At 42.7% G+C, this 17519-nt stretch overlaps 1 protein-coding gene across 5 annotated transcripts in view; it reads left to right on the top strand.

Annotated features, from left to right (window-relative positions):
• Gpatch8 (G-patch domain containing 8) overlaps positions 1-16311 on the top strand; it is a 73704-nt gene extending 57393 nt beyond the window's left edge. For all 5 annotated transcript variants that reach the window (XM_048367192.1, XM_048367195.1, XM_048367194.1 and 2 more), the window contains 2 exons: positions 4971-5101; positions 10081-16311. In XM_048367192.1, the coding sequence (XP_048223149.1) occupies positions 4971-5101; positions 10081-13990 (4041 nt within the window). In that variant the 3' untranslated portion in view covers positions 13991-16311. The remainder of the gene's footprint in view (positions 1-4970; positions 5102-10080) is intronic.
• Positions 16312-17519: the final 1208 nt, after the last annotated feature.

Genomic DNA, 17519 nt, shown 5'->3' with positions numbered 1-17519 from the left:
GCATTCTGCCACTTGAGCCACAGTGCCACTTCTGGCCATCTTTTTTTTTTTGGCCAGTCCTGGGCCTTGAACTCAGGGCCTGAGCACTGTCCCTGGCCTCCTTTTGCTCAAGGCTAGCACTCTGCCACTTGAGCCACAGCGCCACTTCTGGACGTTTTCTGTATATGTGGTGCTGAGGAATTGAACCCAGGGCCTCATGTATACGAGGCAAGCTCTCTTGCCACTAGGCCATATCCCCAGCCTACTTCTGGCCATCTTAAGGCCAGATTATGTATAAGCAGAAAAAGAAGCTAACAACCACCCTTTTTAAAAATTCATCCTGTGTCTTCATAAACAAGAAACACTGCATGAAAGTGCATGTGTTCTCCCAACATCTCATTTTAAAAAATTAAACCAGTTTAATAAATGTTTATTGAGCATCTGTTTTGTGCCATATATGAACATTGCAAGTTTAGTTAGGGAAATTCAGTCCTGGTGCTATTGTTAATTAAATTAAGTGTTTTTCTTCTGAACTGAGTAAATATAGAACATAATTGTTTTAGTGGTAATAGGAAATCCATTGCCTTTACCTTTCTGATGTCTGAAATTTCCTTGTCGTGGGAATAGTTTTGTTTTCCTAGTACCAGGTTTTGTTTTGATAGAAAAGGGTAGTACTAAAATATACCCCCAACCCAATTTTTTGTGACTCACACCTTTTTCCTTCACCCCTGGTACCAGGGTTTGAACTCAGGACCTCACACTTGCTCAGTTTTTGATTGCGTGGCTGGCACTCTACCACTTGAACCCACACCTCCAGCCTAAAGGCTTTTTGCTACTTATTTTGGAGATCGTCTCAAGGATTTTTTTTTTCCAGTCCTGGGGCTTGAACTAAGGGCCTGAGCACTGTTCCTGGCTTCTTTTTTGCTCAAGACAGCACTCTGCCAACTTGAGCCACAGCGCCACTTCTGGCTTTTTGTATATATGTGGTGCTGAGGAATAGAACCTAGAGCTTCATATATACGAGGCATAGGCCATATTCCCAGCCCCATCTCAGGGTTTTGTTTTTTTTTTTGCTCCAACTGACTTGGAATCACAGTCTTCCAGGTCTTAGCCTCCTGAATAGCTCAGATTACAGATGTAATGAGTCCAGTTTTCTTCTTCTGAAAGAAATAGGGTAGAAAGAGTCACCATCATGCCTATACTACTACTACTATTATTATTATTATTACTTTTTAATTTTTTTACCAGTCCTGGGGCTTGAACTTAGGCCTGGACATTGTCCCTGAGATTCTTTTCCTCAAAGCTAACTCTACACTTGAGCCACAGCGCCACTTCTAGCCTTTTCTATTTATGTGGTACTGAGGAATTGAACCCAGGGCTTCATGCAGTCTAGGCAAGCACTCTACCACTAAGCCACATTCCCAGCCCCTGCACACTTTTTTTCTCTCAGTTTTGGGATTTGAACTCAGAGCCTGAACTCTTTGGCTCAAGGCTAACACTCTACCACTTTGGGCCACTGCTCCACTACCAGTCTTCTAGTGGTAAATTGGAGGTCTCACGGACTTTTCCTGCCCTGGCTGGCTTTGAACTATGATCCTCAGATTTCAGCCTCCTGAGTAGCTATAATTACAGGCATGAGCCACCAGCGCCCAGCTAGTTTTGGGGATCTTCTTACCCTCTCCTTTCTCTTTTTCCCTCCCTGATTCTTCTCTTCTAAACAGTCACGTTGACCTTTTATTTTTAGCTAAAGAAGTTATCTGTAGATGTTATTTTCCTTAGGATTACAGAGAACAAAAATTATGTACGGTTTACAGAATTTCATATGAGTACTGAGTGGCAAATGAGCCAGGACTGCTAGCCTGTTGAATGAAATGGACAATTTTGAAAAATTGACTTCTGATTAGGTCCTTGACCTTTATAAAAATTATTTTTTAGGTCAGAGATGTAGCTCAATTTGTTCAAGGCCCTGAGTTCAATTCCTAGCATCTCCCCCCAAAATTACTTTTTTGCATATAGGGAATTGTTTCTGATCAATATGTATCTTGTTATTTGACTTAATTTTATTCAGGAGTAAGGAATATTCATTTCTAGGCTTATTGTTTCTCCAAATAAGAGGCTTTTCTGCTATCTTAATAATAGCTGGAATACAAATATATTGATTGCATAGAATGTGTCCCTATTAGAGATTTGAGAATATTTGGTATTAGCCTTTCCTAGAAATATCAGACATTTTTATTTGGGGACTAAAACAGAGATCCACTATTTAAACCAAATTATTAAGTAGACTTAAGGGAAGATGGTATTGAACTGTTGTGACTTATTAAGTAGTTTACATTTATTTTGACAGTATCATAAATCTACTGATAGCCCTATTTTTACACTAAGGGAACTGAAGCTGTGAGGTATAAAAACCACCTAGTGATTGAATTATTTAAACGTAGGTCTTTTAGACTATGAAGCTTATACATACTGCTTTTCTGAAAGACAAAACTAATTAGAGAGCAGAATATGACAGTTGCTAATGAGACTTTTGGCAAAAGTACTAGCAGTTCGGAAAGAGATATCCCGCCTTATGAAGGATCAATAGAGATTTTGTGAAGGGGATTTAGTTTGCCCTTGAATCCAAAACAAAAAGACCAGAAGTAAAGCTGTAGTTCAAGTGGTAGAGTACCAGTCTTGAGAAAAAAACTTGGGGACAGTGCTCACACCCTGAGTTCAAGCCCCAATACTATCATACAAAATAACATAAATGCTTCGTAAATAAGATGAAATATTTATAAGAAGGAAGAAAATGACTTAAGCATGGGGAAACTATAATAAGGTGGCTAGAAAGAAGATGGCATATATAAGAAAAATACACTGTACTTAAGTTTTGACTAAAAAGCGTATTGTAAAGAAAAGAAAAGGCTAGGCTGGTAGCCTTAAAATAATTAATATAGCTGGGGCCAGGAATGTTGCCTAGTGGTAGAGTGCTTGCCTAGCATGCATGAAGCCCCAGGTTTGATTCCTCAGTACCATATAAACAGAACAGGCCAGAAGTGGCACTGTGGCTCAAATGGTAGAAATTAAAAAGTATTATTAATAATAGGGCTGGGAATGTGGCCTAGTGGTAGACTGCTTGCCTAGGATGCGTGAAGCCCTGGGCTCGATTCCACAGCACCACATATATCAAAAAAGCCAGAAGTGGCCCTGTGGTTCAAGTGGTAGAGTGCTATCCTTGAGCAAAAAGAAGCCAGGGACAGTGCTTAGGCCCTGAGTTCAAGCCCCAGTACTGGCAAAATAATGATGATGCTGGTGGTGGTGATGATGATGATGTCCTGATGGGGACTCTTTTTTACCCTATTTCTTTCGAAGAAGAAAATAGGATTCATATTTACATAGAATAGTTCTCCATTTTGAAGTGGTTTTATAGTCTTGTATGTGATCAACCTGTCTTAGTAACAGTTTAGCCAGTTGTTGGTTACTTGAACTTCCCCAAAACAAAGATAAGTGGAATAAAGCAAGGCTAACTGCTTTTAGACAGCAGCAGTCCTTTCCAAAGTTATACAGTCATTTTTATTAAAGTAACAGAGATTGTTTCATATACCTAGGCAGTATTATTGTCAGTCTCTGTGTACATATGTGCTTCCCTTCTCCCAGCACTTTTAAAGTTGATGGCTTTGTCCTTGATTGTTCAGTATAATAGTTTGCAGGTTCACTAAGAGAGCTTATGTAGTAATGCTTGCTTTATTTTTTTTCTCTTCCATTCTTGTTTTATTTTTTACTTTTTTTCCTTTGTGATATGACATTTTCAGCTGATGTATTGAAAGCAAATCCTTCTAATTTGGGAGCCCTGATCACAAGAGTGAGTTTTTCTACTAGTGTCTTTAGCTGTATCTCTCTTTTTTGTGTGTGCCTGTGTGTCTTTCTACCCTTACCCCTTCCCAATTCAAAAGTTTCAAAACACACTTCATAAATATTAGATATGAAAATACCTCTGTCTGTTCAACATCATATCTTTTTACAAAGCAATGTCCACTTTATATTGGGTCAAAGTCCTTTTCCCATGCTGATGTAAAAACATAGACTAATGTATGTGTTTTGTTTTGTTTTGTTTTGATATTACAATATCTACTGTGTTGAAAATAATTTTAGTCCTGTTGTCATTGCAGATAGGTATGTCTGGACTTTGTCAGCAGTGTATTATGGCACTGTTCTTTTTTGGTTGTTTCTTTTATCTTAAGGAAATGTGTACAGTAGCTTTTGAGAATAAAAGACCTATTCTGTTATCTAAATATTCAAATCTTCAGCTTTATCTGTATTTTTCCCTCTTTATCCTCTGGGTATTTCTCTCAGAACCATGAAGGAATAAAAGCTATTCATATTATAATCTAATTTCAGCAGACTGACCAGATGAAAGTGGTCAAATTGATGAACTCTGAATGTACTAGCATTGGAAGACATCTAGGGTTTGTTTAATGTGGCAGGAAACATGCTGAAAAGAAACAACACCTTTTATGGTAAAATAAAAGTATGTCATCTACTTGTTTTGATTTAACCTCCCCCATGAAAGCTGTACATTGCTTTTTAAGATCTTACATCGCAAATAATTTTCTGTGCTAGCCTAACCCCTTTTTGTTCTCTTTGGCTTGTGTTACTACAATTTATCTCATGTTCTGTTTGTCTAGTTTTGCATCCTGGAAAAACAGGTGATTAAATAGTCCCTTTTCTTTCTTCCCGGTGTTCTAAAATTTGCTTTTTGCTTCTGAAACCATTTTATTTTGCCCAGTAAGGCAAATGACTGCTGTCCTAATTATAAATGCAGATATCACACGTGTGTACCCAGAGTAATCAGCTGTTGTGTTTTCAGTACCATAAGAAAGTATAATAATGTATTTCTACACTCCGTACCATAACCATTGGTTGAGAGTAAATATTTTAAAGGCTTTGTCTTAAAATCTCGAAGTTACTGTAAATCACCCACCCTCTGTTCCTTTCTTTCTGTTACCCAGAGATTAAAAGATCTCAAGCAGAGAGAGTTTGCCCGAAATGTTTCTTCAAGATCTCGCAAAGATGAAAAGAAACAAGAAAAAGCCCTTCGGCGGCTCCATGAGTTGGCAGAGCAGAGAAAACAAGCTGAATGGTAAGGAAATTTTCTGCTATAGTGTTTTACAGATAGCTAAAATGCTTAAGACTTAGAGCTATAGATTTAAGATGATGATTTAACATTTAAATTGAGGTGTAAAAATCACAAGCCTTAATATATTTTTAAGCCTTAAAATTTTTAAACTGGATATAGTGGCACTCACCTGTAGTCCCAGCTACTCAGAAAGCAGAGGCATGAGGATTTCGAATTGTAAGTAGCCCAAACTAAGTTAGCAAGACTCTTATTCAAAAGCACAAAGTCTAGAGGTGTTGTTTGTTAATGTAAGACCCTTGGGCTCATGGGCTGGGCATGTGGCTTAGTGGTACAGTGCTTGCCTAACATTCATGAAGCCCTGAGCTCGATTCCTCAGTACCACATAAACAGAAATGGCACTGTGGCTCAAGTGGTGGAGTGCTAGCCTTGACCACAGAGAGGCTCAGAGACAATGCCCAGGCCCTGTGGTTAAGCTCCAAAGCAAGATCCTTGCTTCCATCTTTTAGTAGATTCTTCTTTTAAACTAAAAATATATTCATCTTTAAAATTAATATATTGTTGTTATATCCTTATGTAAGCCTGTATGCCTTAGTTGCCTTATCTCTAAGAATAATGATTTTACTTAACAGTTGTTGTAAGAAGTGATTGAGTTATTATTAGAAGTACTCAAACCTGGGTTTTGGTGGCTCATACATAATAATCCTAGCTAATCAGGAAGCTGAGATCTGGGGATCATAGTTCAAAATCAGTAGGGCAGGTTTAGACGCCAGAAAACCTGACATGGAGCTGTGGCTCAGGTAGTAGAGTGCTAGCCTTGAGCAAAAGAGGCCAGGCCCTGAGTTTAAGCCCGACGACCAACAACAACAACAACAAAAAAATAAAGAAATATTCAGAAGAACACCTAGTATATCAGATAATTAAGAAATGATATCACACCAGGCCTGCCAGGGCTTCACACCTTTACTAGCTCCTCAAGAGACTGGTGTTTGTCTGAGGATCACAGTTTAGCCTGTCTAGGCAGACAGATCTGAGAAGCTCTTTATCTCTAGTTAATCAGCAAAAAAAAAAAAAAAAAAAAAAAAAAATCAGAAGGTGAGGCATGACTCAGTTGGTGGAGTGCCAGCAGTGAGTGACAAAATGAGAGGAAAAAACTGAGTTGAAACTCAGAGGCTCTCAGTTAAAGCCTGGCACCAAAAAAAGTAATGTCACTACTCTCTAATACTTCAGTATTCTGTTATTTTTATCCAGGAAGTTCTGGGATACACACTATATGCTTAGTACTAAATACTCTAACACCAAATTTTATCCATTTATTTCTCTGTAGTTTCCTGCCTTCTTGAAGGTTTTTAATGTTCTTTCATAGTTATTGCTGGTTACCACTTTTTTAGCTGATATTTAGCCTTAGACAAATTTACCTAACTTAAGGCACTGAATTTTTTTAGCATTTGAAGCTGACTGTAGGTTTTATGTGATAAAGTGCTTCAATCAGAAAGGAAAAGAAGTGAGATCCCTGGTTTTTCAGTGGCTATCCAGGACCAAAGAGGAGACACTAGTTCTAGTTAGTACAGAGAGAAACTATGACGACAAGAATAAGTGGCTTACCTATAATCTCAGCACTTAGGAAAATGGAGAATTTAAAGCCAGCCTAGGCTTCATAGCTAGGCTCTGTGTCAAAGAAAGAGAGGGTGGAAAGGAGGTCGGATAGAGGTGGTGAGGAAGAATAGACAGAAAGACTGTGACTGTAGCTTTTAAAATTTTGCTGAGGGGGGCTGGGAATGTGGCTTAGTGGTAGAGTGCTTGCCTAGCTTGCATAAAGCCTTGGATTCAATTCCTCAGCACCATACAAACTGAAAAAGCCTGAAGTGGCACTGTGGCTCAAGTGGTAGAGTTCTGTCGTTAAGCAAAAAGAAGAAGCCAGGAACAGTGCTCAGGCTCTGAGTTCAAGCCACAGGACTGGCCAAAAAAAAAAAATTATTCCGGTCAGGCACTGGTGAGTCACATTTGTAATCCTAGCTATTCAGGAGTCTGAAATCTGAGGATAATAGTTTGAGGCTAGCCTATGCAGGAAAGTCTGAGACTCTTATTTCCATTTAAGTACACACACACACACACACTCACTCACACACTCACACACACACACCTGAAAGCTGTGGCGCTGTAGAGCACAGCTGAAAGTGGAGCTGTGGCTAACGTGGTAGAGTGCCAGCCTTGAGCAGAAACGTTCAGGGATAACGCCAGGCCCCGGTTCAAGCAAAGTACACTAGACCATTTTTCTAGTTCAAGATATATTCTGTCTAATATGTGTTTTTCTTCAGTGATAAGTTTCAGTTCTCAGTTTTGTAAGTGAATAATTAAAAGATTGCCAAATGGGGTTAAGGGTGTATGTACGCTTAGTAGTAGACCACTTGCTTTTCATCTGGAGTTCTATCCCTAGCACTGGGGAAAATAAAAAAGATGACCAAGTAATCTCAAGAGAATAAAAGGTTTAGATCCATGATCCAGTATTTTTTCATCCTAGAAATAATGTGTGAGTCCATGATACTACTGAAGTAACTAACAAGACAAAAACAAAGTAAAAGGTCAAAATGAGTCTCCTTTTTGTTCAATTTCAGAATTTCATTTTGTTTGTTTGTTTGTTTGTTTTGTCCTGGGGATTAAACTCAGGGCCTGAGCACTGTTCCTGGCTTCTTTTTGCTCAAGGCTAGCACTCTACCACTTGAGCCACTGCGCCACTTCTGGCTTTTTCTACATATGTGGTGCTGGAATCGAACCCAGGGCTTCATGTATAGGAAGCGAGCACTTTACCTAGAGGCCATATTCCCAACCCCCCAGACTTTCATTTTGTGTTTGGGAGTTTTACTTATTTGTTTCTTTGGGGTCGTTTCATAACATAATGTAAACATCTGTCACGTCTGTTGAGTGCCCATTTTCACATAGCAAGAGGTACTACATGTCTGGATGTTTTCAATTTCAGAATTAAGAAGAGTTAGGAGATAAGGGTCAATTAACAGAAGCTTTATCCAAATGAGTATCTAAATTTATTTCATTCTTGAGTTTGAACTTCAAAGGATACCCATCCATATAGGCCACACACTGAAAAATTCAGGGAAGAGAGGCAGTTTATAAGTGGCATTAAGTCTCCCCAGTGTTCCCAGTGTCAAAGCTGAAAGGATTATGATCATTGCTCTGTGTCCAGAAACTACAATAGTCCCTGTGGTTTCTATTTCTGTTAGCCATTGATTTGAAAATATTAAAAGGAAAATTAAAATATTAAAAGGAAAATAAGGAATTTACAAGTTTTGAATTGTATGCCATTCTAAGTATGTTGAAATCTTGAGCTGTCTTTTTCTCTCCTGCCTGAGACATGAATCATCCTTTTGGCCATTGTATCCCTGTTATCCCATTAAGAGAGAGGACTTTCATGTGGCTTGGTTACAGTGGATTGTTACAAATGTCCTATTTTATTGTTAAACTCTTTACCTAATCTACAAATTAAACTTTGTGGTAGGGGAGAGTGTTTAAGTGTAAACATCATATATATAAAGATGTACAATTGTGGTTTTTTTTTTTTTTTTTTTTTTCTCCAGTCCTGGGCCTTGGACTCAGGGCCTGAGCACTGTCCCCGGCTTCTTCCCGCTCAAGGCTAGCACTCCGCCACTTGAGCCACAGCGCCGCTTCTGGCCGTTTTCTGTATATGTGGTGCTGGGGAATCGAACCTAGGGCCTCGTGTATCCGAGGCAGGCACTCTTGCCACTAGGCTATACCCCCAGCCCGATTGTGGTTTTTTTTAATGGTGTACAGTTTTAGGTTTACTGGAAGTCAGAAACATCTCCTTTGGCTCAGGGGAAACTACTCTATCACGAAAGCAAAGCAAATGTTTTGACATAGTGTCCAAGAGATGGGCACAGACTATTTAGTTTCAAAAAAAGGCTTATTAGCCACAGACTGCCATAGAGTAGCTTAATAGAGGTTTCTGGCTATGTTTAAGTTAGAATGCATACTTTTTTTTTTTTTTTTGGTTGCCTGTCTGGGAAACGAAAATGTATACATTTTTTGAGAAATGAAAATTTGGCTGGGAATCTGGCTTAACTGGTGGAGTGCTTGCCTAGCATGCATGAAGCCCTGGGTTCTATTCCTCAGTACCATATAAACAGGAAAACCCCAGAAGTGGCACTGGCTCAAATGGTAGTAGCAAAAGAAGCTCAGGGACAGTGCCCCTTCCCCTCCCCCCAAAAAAGAAATGAAAATTTAATGCATAGAGGAAAATTAGATTTTTTTTCTTTAGCTGAAATACAATCTTTGTGAAGATTATATAGATGTGACTGTGTAGACATATATCTGATAGCATACCAATGAAAGAATGGTACAGTATGAAATGAAACAAGTTGAAATAGACTATATGCAATGGTAGTGATGGAGACTGTTTTGACTGCTTAAGGAGCAACAACAGCCATTGGTTCACGCCTATAATCCTAGCTACTCAGGAAGCAGAGATCTAAGGATTGTGGTTCAAAGCTAGCCCAGGCAGAAAAGTCCCAGTGAGACTTATCTTTAATTAACAACTCAAAAAACAGAATTGGGTCTGTGGCTCAAAGTGGTTGAGCATTAAGCCTGAACAAAAGAGCTCAGGGACAGTGCCCAGGCCCTGAGAGCAAGCCCCACAACAGACTGGGGGGTGGGGGGAGGGGGAGAAAAGAAGCAACATGAGCAAGTTTTGTTTGTTAGTATAGGGCTTAGAAAGGGCCCCCTGTCAGTGCTGGATACCTACGCATGAGGAATGATAAACATAAAAGTTGAGTTCTTGAGAATGTAGCTCTTGGCAAAGCACTTGTCTAGTATGGCCAAGGCTCTGGATTCAGTTTTCAGCACTGGGGGATGGAAGGGTGCATTCCACTGTTAAATGATGAGTATTTAATAAAAGAGGTAAAATGTACCCCTAAACCTGTTTTTTGTTTGTTTCACTTTTCTAAACCAATATGTAGTGCACCTGGAAGTGGTCCCATGTTCAGACCAACCACAGTGGCAGTAGATGAAGAAGGTGGAGATGAGGATAAGGATGAATCAACTACAAACAGTGGCACAGGTGCCACTACCACATGTGGCCTTGGATCTGAATTCCCAACAGATAAAGGAGGCCCCTTTACTGCAGTACAAATCACTAACACTACTGGACTGGCACCGGCTTCTGGGTTAGCCTCCCAAGGCATCAGCTTTGGCATTAAGAATAATCTGGGGACCCCACTGCAAAAGTTGGGAGTATCATTTTCCTTTGCCAAGAAGGCTCCTGTCAAACTTGAATCAATCGCATCCGTTTTCAAAGATCATGCAGAGGAAGGGACCTCTGAAGATGGAACAAAATCTGACGAGAAAGGTTCTGACCAAGGATTGCAGAAGGTGGGAGATGGTGATGGTAGTGGTAATCTTGATAGTAAAAAAGAAGATGAAGAGCCTCAGGATGGAGGATCCCTCGCCTCAACATTATCCAAGTTAAAAAAGATGAAGCGAGAAGAAGGAACTGGAGGTACAGAGCCAGAGTATTACCACTACATCCCCCCAGCACACTGTAAAGTAAAACCTAATTTCCCCTTTCTACTTTTTATGAGAGCCAGTGAACAAATGGAAGGTGATAATTGTACACACTCTAAGAATGCCCCAGAGAGCAAAAAAAGCAGTTCTCCTAAGCCTAAAGGCGGTGGTAAGGCAGCAGCAAGCCAAGGAACAGAAAAGACAGTTAGCAGTGAAGTTTCTGAGCAGCAGAAGGAAACCACTATGACTGAGCCCTCAGAGCCTGGAAGCAAAACTGAGATAAAGAAGGCCTCGGGAAGGGAAGCCTCAGGAAAGGATGGAACTGAGCAGAGTTCAGAAAGTCAGAGTCAGAAGACTTCAGAAACCCAAATGTGTGAGTCTCCTCTTTCTAAAGAAACCCCTCAGCCCACCCCAGCAGGAAAAGCAAACCAGGAAGGACCCAAACATCCTACGGGCCCCTTCTTCCCAGTTTTGAGCAAAGACGAGAGCACTGCCCTCCAGTGGCCATCAGAACTATTAGTTTTTACCAAGGCAGAGCCCTCCATTTCCTACAGTTGTAACCCTTTATACTTTGACTTTAAACTTTCAAGGAACAAGGATGCCAGAGGTAAAGGAACTGAAAAACCAAAGGATAAAGGAAGTTCCTCAAAGGACTATCTCCAAGGTCTTGATCCTAGCGAGCCTAATAAAAGCAATGCAGGGGAAGAGAATGTACTCCATTCCTCAGAAGGCAGAATGGATGCACCTGCGTCAGGGTCTGCCTGTAACAAGCAAGAGCCTGGAGGTAGCCATGGGTCAGAGAGTGAAGACATAGGGCGAAGCCTTCCTAGCAAGAAAGAACGATCTGGGAAGTCCCACCGACACAAGAAGAAAAAGAAACACAAAAAGTCCAGCAAGCACAAACGGAAACACAAGGCTGATACAGAAGAGAAAAGCTGTAAGGCAGAGTCTGGGGAGAAGTCTAAGAAGCGCAAGAAGCGAAAACGAAAGAAGAATAAGTCATCAGCCCCAGCAGATTCTGAACGAGGACCCAAACCAGAACCCCCTGGGAGTGGCAGTCCTGCACCGCCCAGGAGACGACGACGAGCCCAAGATGACTCCCAGCGGAAGTCCCTCCCTGCTGAAGAAGGGAGCAGTGGCAAGAAGGAGGAAAGTGGGGGTGGTAGCAGTTCCCAAGACCATGGTGGAAGAAAACACAAAGGTGAACCCCCAATTTCATCCTGTCAGCGAAGGGCTGGTACCAAACAGAATAGCCGGTCCAGCCATCGGAGCCGACCCAGTAGTGGAGAGGAAGATAGTGATGATGCTTCATCACGTAGGCTCCACCAGAAGTCACCATCCCAGTACAGTGAAGAGGAGGAGGAGGAAGAAGAGGAGGAGGAAGAGGAAGACTCTGGCAGTGAGCATTCCCGCAGCCGCTCCCGGTCTGGCCGGCGCCATTCCTCACATCGCTCTTCCCGGCGTTCTTACTCCAGTAGCTCAGAAGGTTCTTCAGACCAGAGCTGCTACAGTAGAAAGCATAGTTACTCTGATGACAGCTACAGTGACTATAGTGACCGATCAAGAAGGCACTCTAAGCGCTCTCATGACTCAGATGACTCAGACTATGCCAGCTCCAAGCACCGGTCCAAACGACACAAATACTCATCATCTGATGATGACTATAGCCTCAGTTGCAGCCAGTCCCGAAGCCGATCTCGGAGTCACACCAGGGAGCGCTCAAGATCCCGAGGCCGGAGCCACAGCAGCAGCTGTAGTCGCAGTCGGAGCAAGAGGAGAAGCCGCAGTACCACAGCTCACAGCTGGCAGCGGAGCCGGAGCTATAGCCGCGATCGCAGCCGCAGCACCAGGAGTCCTTCCCAGAGATCGGGCTCTAGGAAGGGATCATGGGGTCACGAGAGCCCTGAGGAAAGGCGTTCTGGCCGTCGAGACTTCATTCGTTCAAAGATCTATCGCTCTCAGTCCCCTCACTATTTTCGAGCAGGCCGAGGAGAAGGTCCTGGGAAGAAAAATGATGGCAGAGATGACTGTAAGGGGACAGGCCCACCCTCCCAGAACAGCATCACTGGCACAGGAAGGGGGTCAGAAAGTGACTGCAGCCCTGAAGACAAGAACTCTGTTACTGCCAGACTGCTACTAGAGAAAATCCAGGCCAGGAAAGTGGAGAGGAAACCCAGTATGAGTGAGGAGGTGCTGGTCACCCCTAATAAAGCTGGGCTCAAGCTCAAGGACCCTCCCCAAGGTTATTTTGGGCCCAAGCTGCCTCCCTCTCTTGGCAATAAGCCTGTGCTTCCACTGATAGGGAAGCTCCCAGCTACCCGAAAGCCCAACAAAAAATGTGAAGAGTCTGGCTTGGAAAGGGGAGAAGAGCAAGAACAGTCAGAGACAGAAGAAGGGCCCCCAGGGAGTAGTGATGCCCCGTTTGGGCACCAGTTCCCTTCAGAGGAAACAGCTGGCCCCTTATCAGACCCACCCCCAGAAGATCCAAAGTCCGAAGAAGCTACTGCTGATCACTCTGTGGCTCCACTAGGTACCCCGGCACATGCTGACTGCTACCCCGGGGATCCAACCATCTCCCATAACTACCTCCCTGACCCCAGTGATGGGGACACCCTAGAGTCCCTGGAGAGCAGCAGTCACCCAGGCCCTGTGGAATCCAGCTTGCTTCCTATAGCACCAGATCTTGAGCACTTCCCTGGTTATGCGCCTCCTAGTGGGGAACCTAGTATTGAATCAACAGATGGGGCTGAGGATGCTTCACTGGCTCCCCTGGAGAGTCAACCCATTACGTTCACCCCTGAGGAGATGGAGAAGTACAGCAAGCTCCAGCAGGCCGCACAGCAACACATCCAGCAGCAGCTTCTGGCCAAGCAAGTAAAGGCCTTTCCAGCTTCAGCAGCCCTAGCCCCAGCCACCCCAGCCCTGCAGCCCATCCACATTCAGCAGCCAGCCACCGCCGCAGCCACCTCCATCACAACTGTACAGCATGCCATCCTCCAGCATCATGCTGCCGCTGCTGCTGCCGCCATTGGCATCCACCCCCATCCTCACCCCCAGCCTCTTGCCCAAGTGCATCATATTCCCCAGCCTCATCTAACTCCCATTTCTTTGTCCCACCTCACTCACTCTATCATCCCTGGTCACCCTGCCACCTTCCTTGCTAGCCATCCCATCCACATAATTCCTGCTTCTGCCATCCATCCTGGGCCATTCACCTTCCACCCTGTCCCACATGCTGCCCTTTACCCTACCCTACTTGCTCCACGGCCTGCTGCTGCAACTGCCACTGCCCTCCACCTTCACCCATTACTGCACCCCATCTTCTCAGGTCAGGACCTGCAGCACCCCCCCAGCCATGGTACATGAGTTGGGGGATGGAACCTAGGTAGGGCCAGGGAAGGTAATCCATAATTCTTTCCTTGGGGGTGTTGAGCCATTAATACCAGCAAGTAAAAGCTGGGATGGGCAGTGTCTGACAGCCAAAGAATTCTGTTTTGGCTTACAGAAATGGTTTTTTGAGGTTTGCTTTGGGTTTACTATCAGGGATTTTTTCCCCCCTCTATTTGTCTCTCCCTGTCCTGTGTTCCTAAGCTAGGAGAACACCAGTAAGTGCTACCCTCCCCTCTGCAGCAACGTCTCCAGACTGTCAAGTTTAGGTGGCTCCTTCTTCCTCTAATTTTTAACCTCTGCTCTTCCCATCTATAAAATTTGAAAACATATTCCTCCTCCCTGGCCCAGTTGTCACCAAAGCATTTGCCATGCACCCAGTCTGGTCCTGCCTTCTCAGTGCCACATGGAAGACCAAGCTGTCTTTCCGCTGGTGAAAGCTCCACCGCTTTGGGGCAGTGCCCTTGACCATCCCTTGGTGACATGTTATCCCAGGTGAGGTGGAAAGGGAGTCTGACCTGGAACCAGAAGCAACTCAGGCTGCAGTTTGTCCACTTCCCGTAGAAACAGCGTCACGCATTTGGCACTGTTGTCCTCGAGGTCCCTCATCCCAGAAGAGACACCTGCATATCCCAGAAAAGAAGATCCTATCATGAATAGAAGCGATGTGGGACATAGTCTCCCATGTGCTTCCTAGACAGGAGCTCATGTGTCTGAAGGGTATATTTTCTTCTGTTGTGTTGTTTCCTTCTTAATTTATAGGATTTTTTAATGTAAAAATTGCACTGAACTCTATAAACGTAAATGCTGCTTTTTGTAGCTCATAATAAAAAGGTTCCATATTTGTAGTATACTGCAATAATATTTTTTACATCCAGCTCTTTAAGTGATCCTTGTTCTGGTGGCTTTGTGTAAATATGTTTGCCCTAGTTGAATTAAGAAACTTTAAAGGTTATAAAATGAAAACAAAAAAAATAAAGTATTTGTTTTCTGCTAGATGCAAAAATGACTAAGCATGTATATTTTATCAAGCTCATGTATTTTTTGAAGTTATGAACTATAAAAATGTTTTAAAACTTTTTTTTTCCTCTGGGACAAAATGTTAAGTAATTTGCAGTCATTAATTAGTGCCCCCAGCACTGGGATTTTTGAGATGATGGGCAGCAGTCTGCTGCAGGTGTCAGAGGAATGCTCGGTAGTGACTGTCTCCCTTGCATGCTTTGTTGTTTTATACAAAGAAACAAGTGAACTCCACAGAGAAGGGAGAGATTCAACACTTTTTATTCTCTGGAAGCAGTAAGATTCAGTGATTGTCTGGGGGGGGGGGGGGATCCCCAGGTCCCCTTGGTACTTTGTTCCAGGCATTCATTTGCCTTCCTAGTGTTCAGCCCCCTCTGACTTTTTTTTTTTTTTTAATGTGCCTTTTGGGTCGGCTAGGAACTGAAGTAGAAGTAGACCAGAGGATAATAGAGTTGGTACAATTTTTTCCTCCTCCTGTTGGGAGGTGAGCATATTTATAGATACTTCAAATTCTTTCATTTCATAGTTCCATGCTATCTATCCAGCTCAGTTTCAGCAGTAGAGGTTCCTTTTTCCTTTTCTCGCATGACACTGACCAGAGAAATTACCACCTCAGCCCCTCTTCCTCCTGTTTGTCTTTCACCCAGGCTTCTCTGCCCTAGTTAACGTACTGACCCAAAGGTGCTGTATTGCAGGACCCATCTCCTTGTTGTAGTTAGTGGTTTCATCTTTGGCACATCCTTACCTGTTCTTATGGCTAAAATTGGTTGAGCGGCCAACTGACAGGAATCCCCATTACTAAGCTGGGCCAAGGTTCTGTTTCCATGCCATCTCAGATTTCCAAAAGAAAAAGGTTTTGAGTTCATGAAAAGCAAGTTCTGGGCAAAGCTCTTGGCTAAGTCTCCGTCTTACCTGTTCAGTGCTCTTCTGACTACAAGTAATGACTAGCACTGGAAACATGAAATTTGTATGAAGTGAAGGGATTCATTTTTCTTTGCTTTCAACCCATGTAAATATTAAAAACACAGTATTAACATTTTTGTGCTGCTTCCCGTTAGCTTGTAGATTGAGCCATACTCTGGCTGCCTCTCTGCCTTCCTGGGGGCAGTTTTCTTTAACTTCCAAAATAGTCATTTTAAAACTTAAGAAAAACAAGATAACCTATCCTTACTTACAAGCATAACAGATTGTATTTAACTTTATCACGTATGATAGAGATATATATGCTGTAAAATGAGGGAAAGGAACTTTCTAATAAACCAATGATTTGTGGAAACTTAGCAGAGTCTGTCGTGATTGATGCCCTATCCACTCAAGTTGGGAAAGGTTGGAGTTGTGGGTTACAAGTAACATCGTGTTTGAAGTGGTCAGGGAATAGATGCTGCTTGTAAACAAGTTTGAGATGTTTGGACTGCTTCTAAAGCTCAGGCTGTCCAATGAGAGGGGGAAAGATGGTTGTGGGAAGGACTCATCCATTTTTTTTCTTGGTCTCCAGTGTGACTCCATTTCCACTACTTTGCCACACGATTTTCTTCTATTTTGCTCTTTTAGATCGATAATGTGTGTAGTAGAATATATATAGCATGTAAGTGTTCACTAAGTAGATTCAAAGTTTCCAGATTTGAGTTTTGGGATTTTTGGATTAACTTAAAGTCATTGGGATTGTAGGAGGCCTTTACCCTGCAGGCTTGATTGACTATTATCCTCAACCTTTTAGTTCCACTACAGTGTTGGAGGGCCTGCCTCCACGTGGTATAAGGAAATAAGCTCCATTGTTACTGAGACGATAAAAGCCCTTCTGGCTGGGAATGTGGCCTAGTGGTAAAGTGCTCGCCTCATATACATGAAGCCCTGGGTTTGATTCCTCAGCACCACATACATAGAAAAAGCCAGAAGTGGTGCTGTGGCTCAAGTGGTAGAGTGCTAACCTTGGGCAAAAAGAAGCCAGGGACAGTGCTTAGGCCCTGAGTTCAAGCCCCGGGACTGGCAAAAAAAAAAAAAAAAATCCCTTCTGATCCACATGAGGAAATCTCAGGGACGGTTTAGCATGGAAAGGTGTCACAGGTTTGCAGTGATAATTAGTTTCCCTTCTCCAGCCTTTCAAGAAGGAACTGTGCAATGTCTATATTTCTTTCCTACTGTCTTGATACCAGTGTGTTCTCCTGTCCATAAACCTAGGTTCTCCCCGCACCTTAAACTTTGGGTTGAGTATTCATATCTGCTTGTTTTCCTAAAATAATAAGGATTAGTGCTTTCAGTAGTGGTGTTGAAAAACGAAAATAATTTCCCAAGAACAAGCAAAATGGCAGGTGAAGGAGGTAGACAGGCCTGTTTGTGAAATTAGTGTGCAACTGTCTTCCTCTGATAGGGCCTTGATCACCTCGGCTGGAATCAGAAGTACTCATCTAATCTTTGATGACAATGAGGCTTTATTTGCGACTGATACTTTCACCGCCCCATGTCAGTCCATATCTGGATTGTTGCAACA

The sequence above is a fragment of the Perognathus longimembris genome, chromosome 17, assembly GCF_023159225.1.
Source record: "Perognathus longimembris pacificus isolate PPM17 chromosome 17, ASM2315922v1, whole genome shotgun sequence".
NCBI classification, from domain to species: Eukaryota; Metazoa; Chordata; class Mammalia; order Rodentia; family Heteromyidae; genus Perognathus; species Perognathus longimembris.
This window is presented reverse-complemented; position numbering and strand designations above follow the sequence as displayed.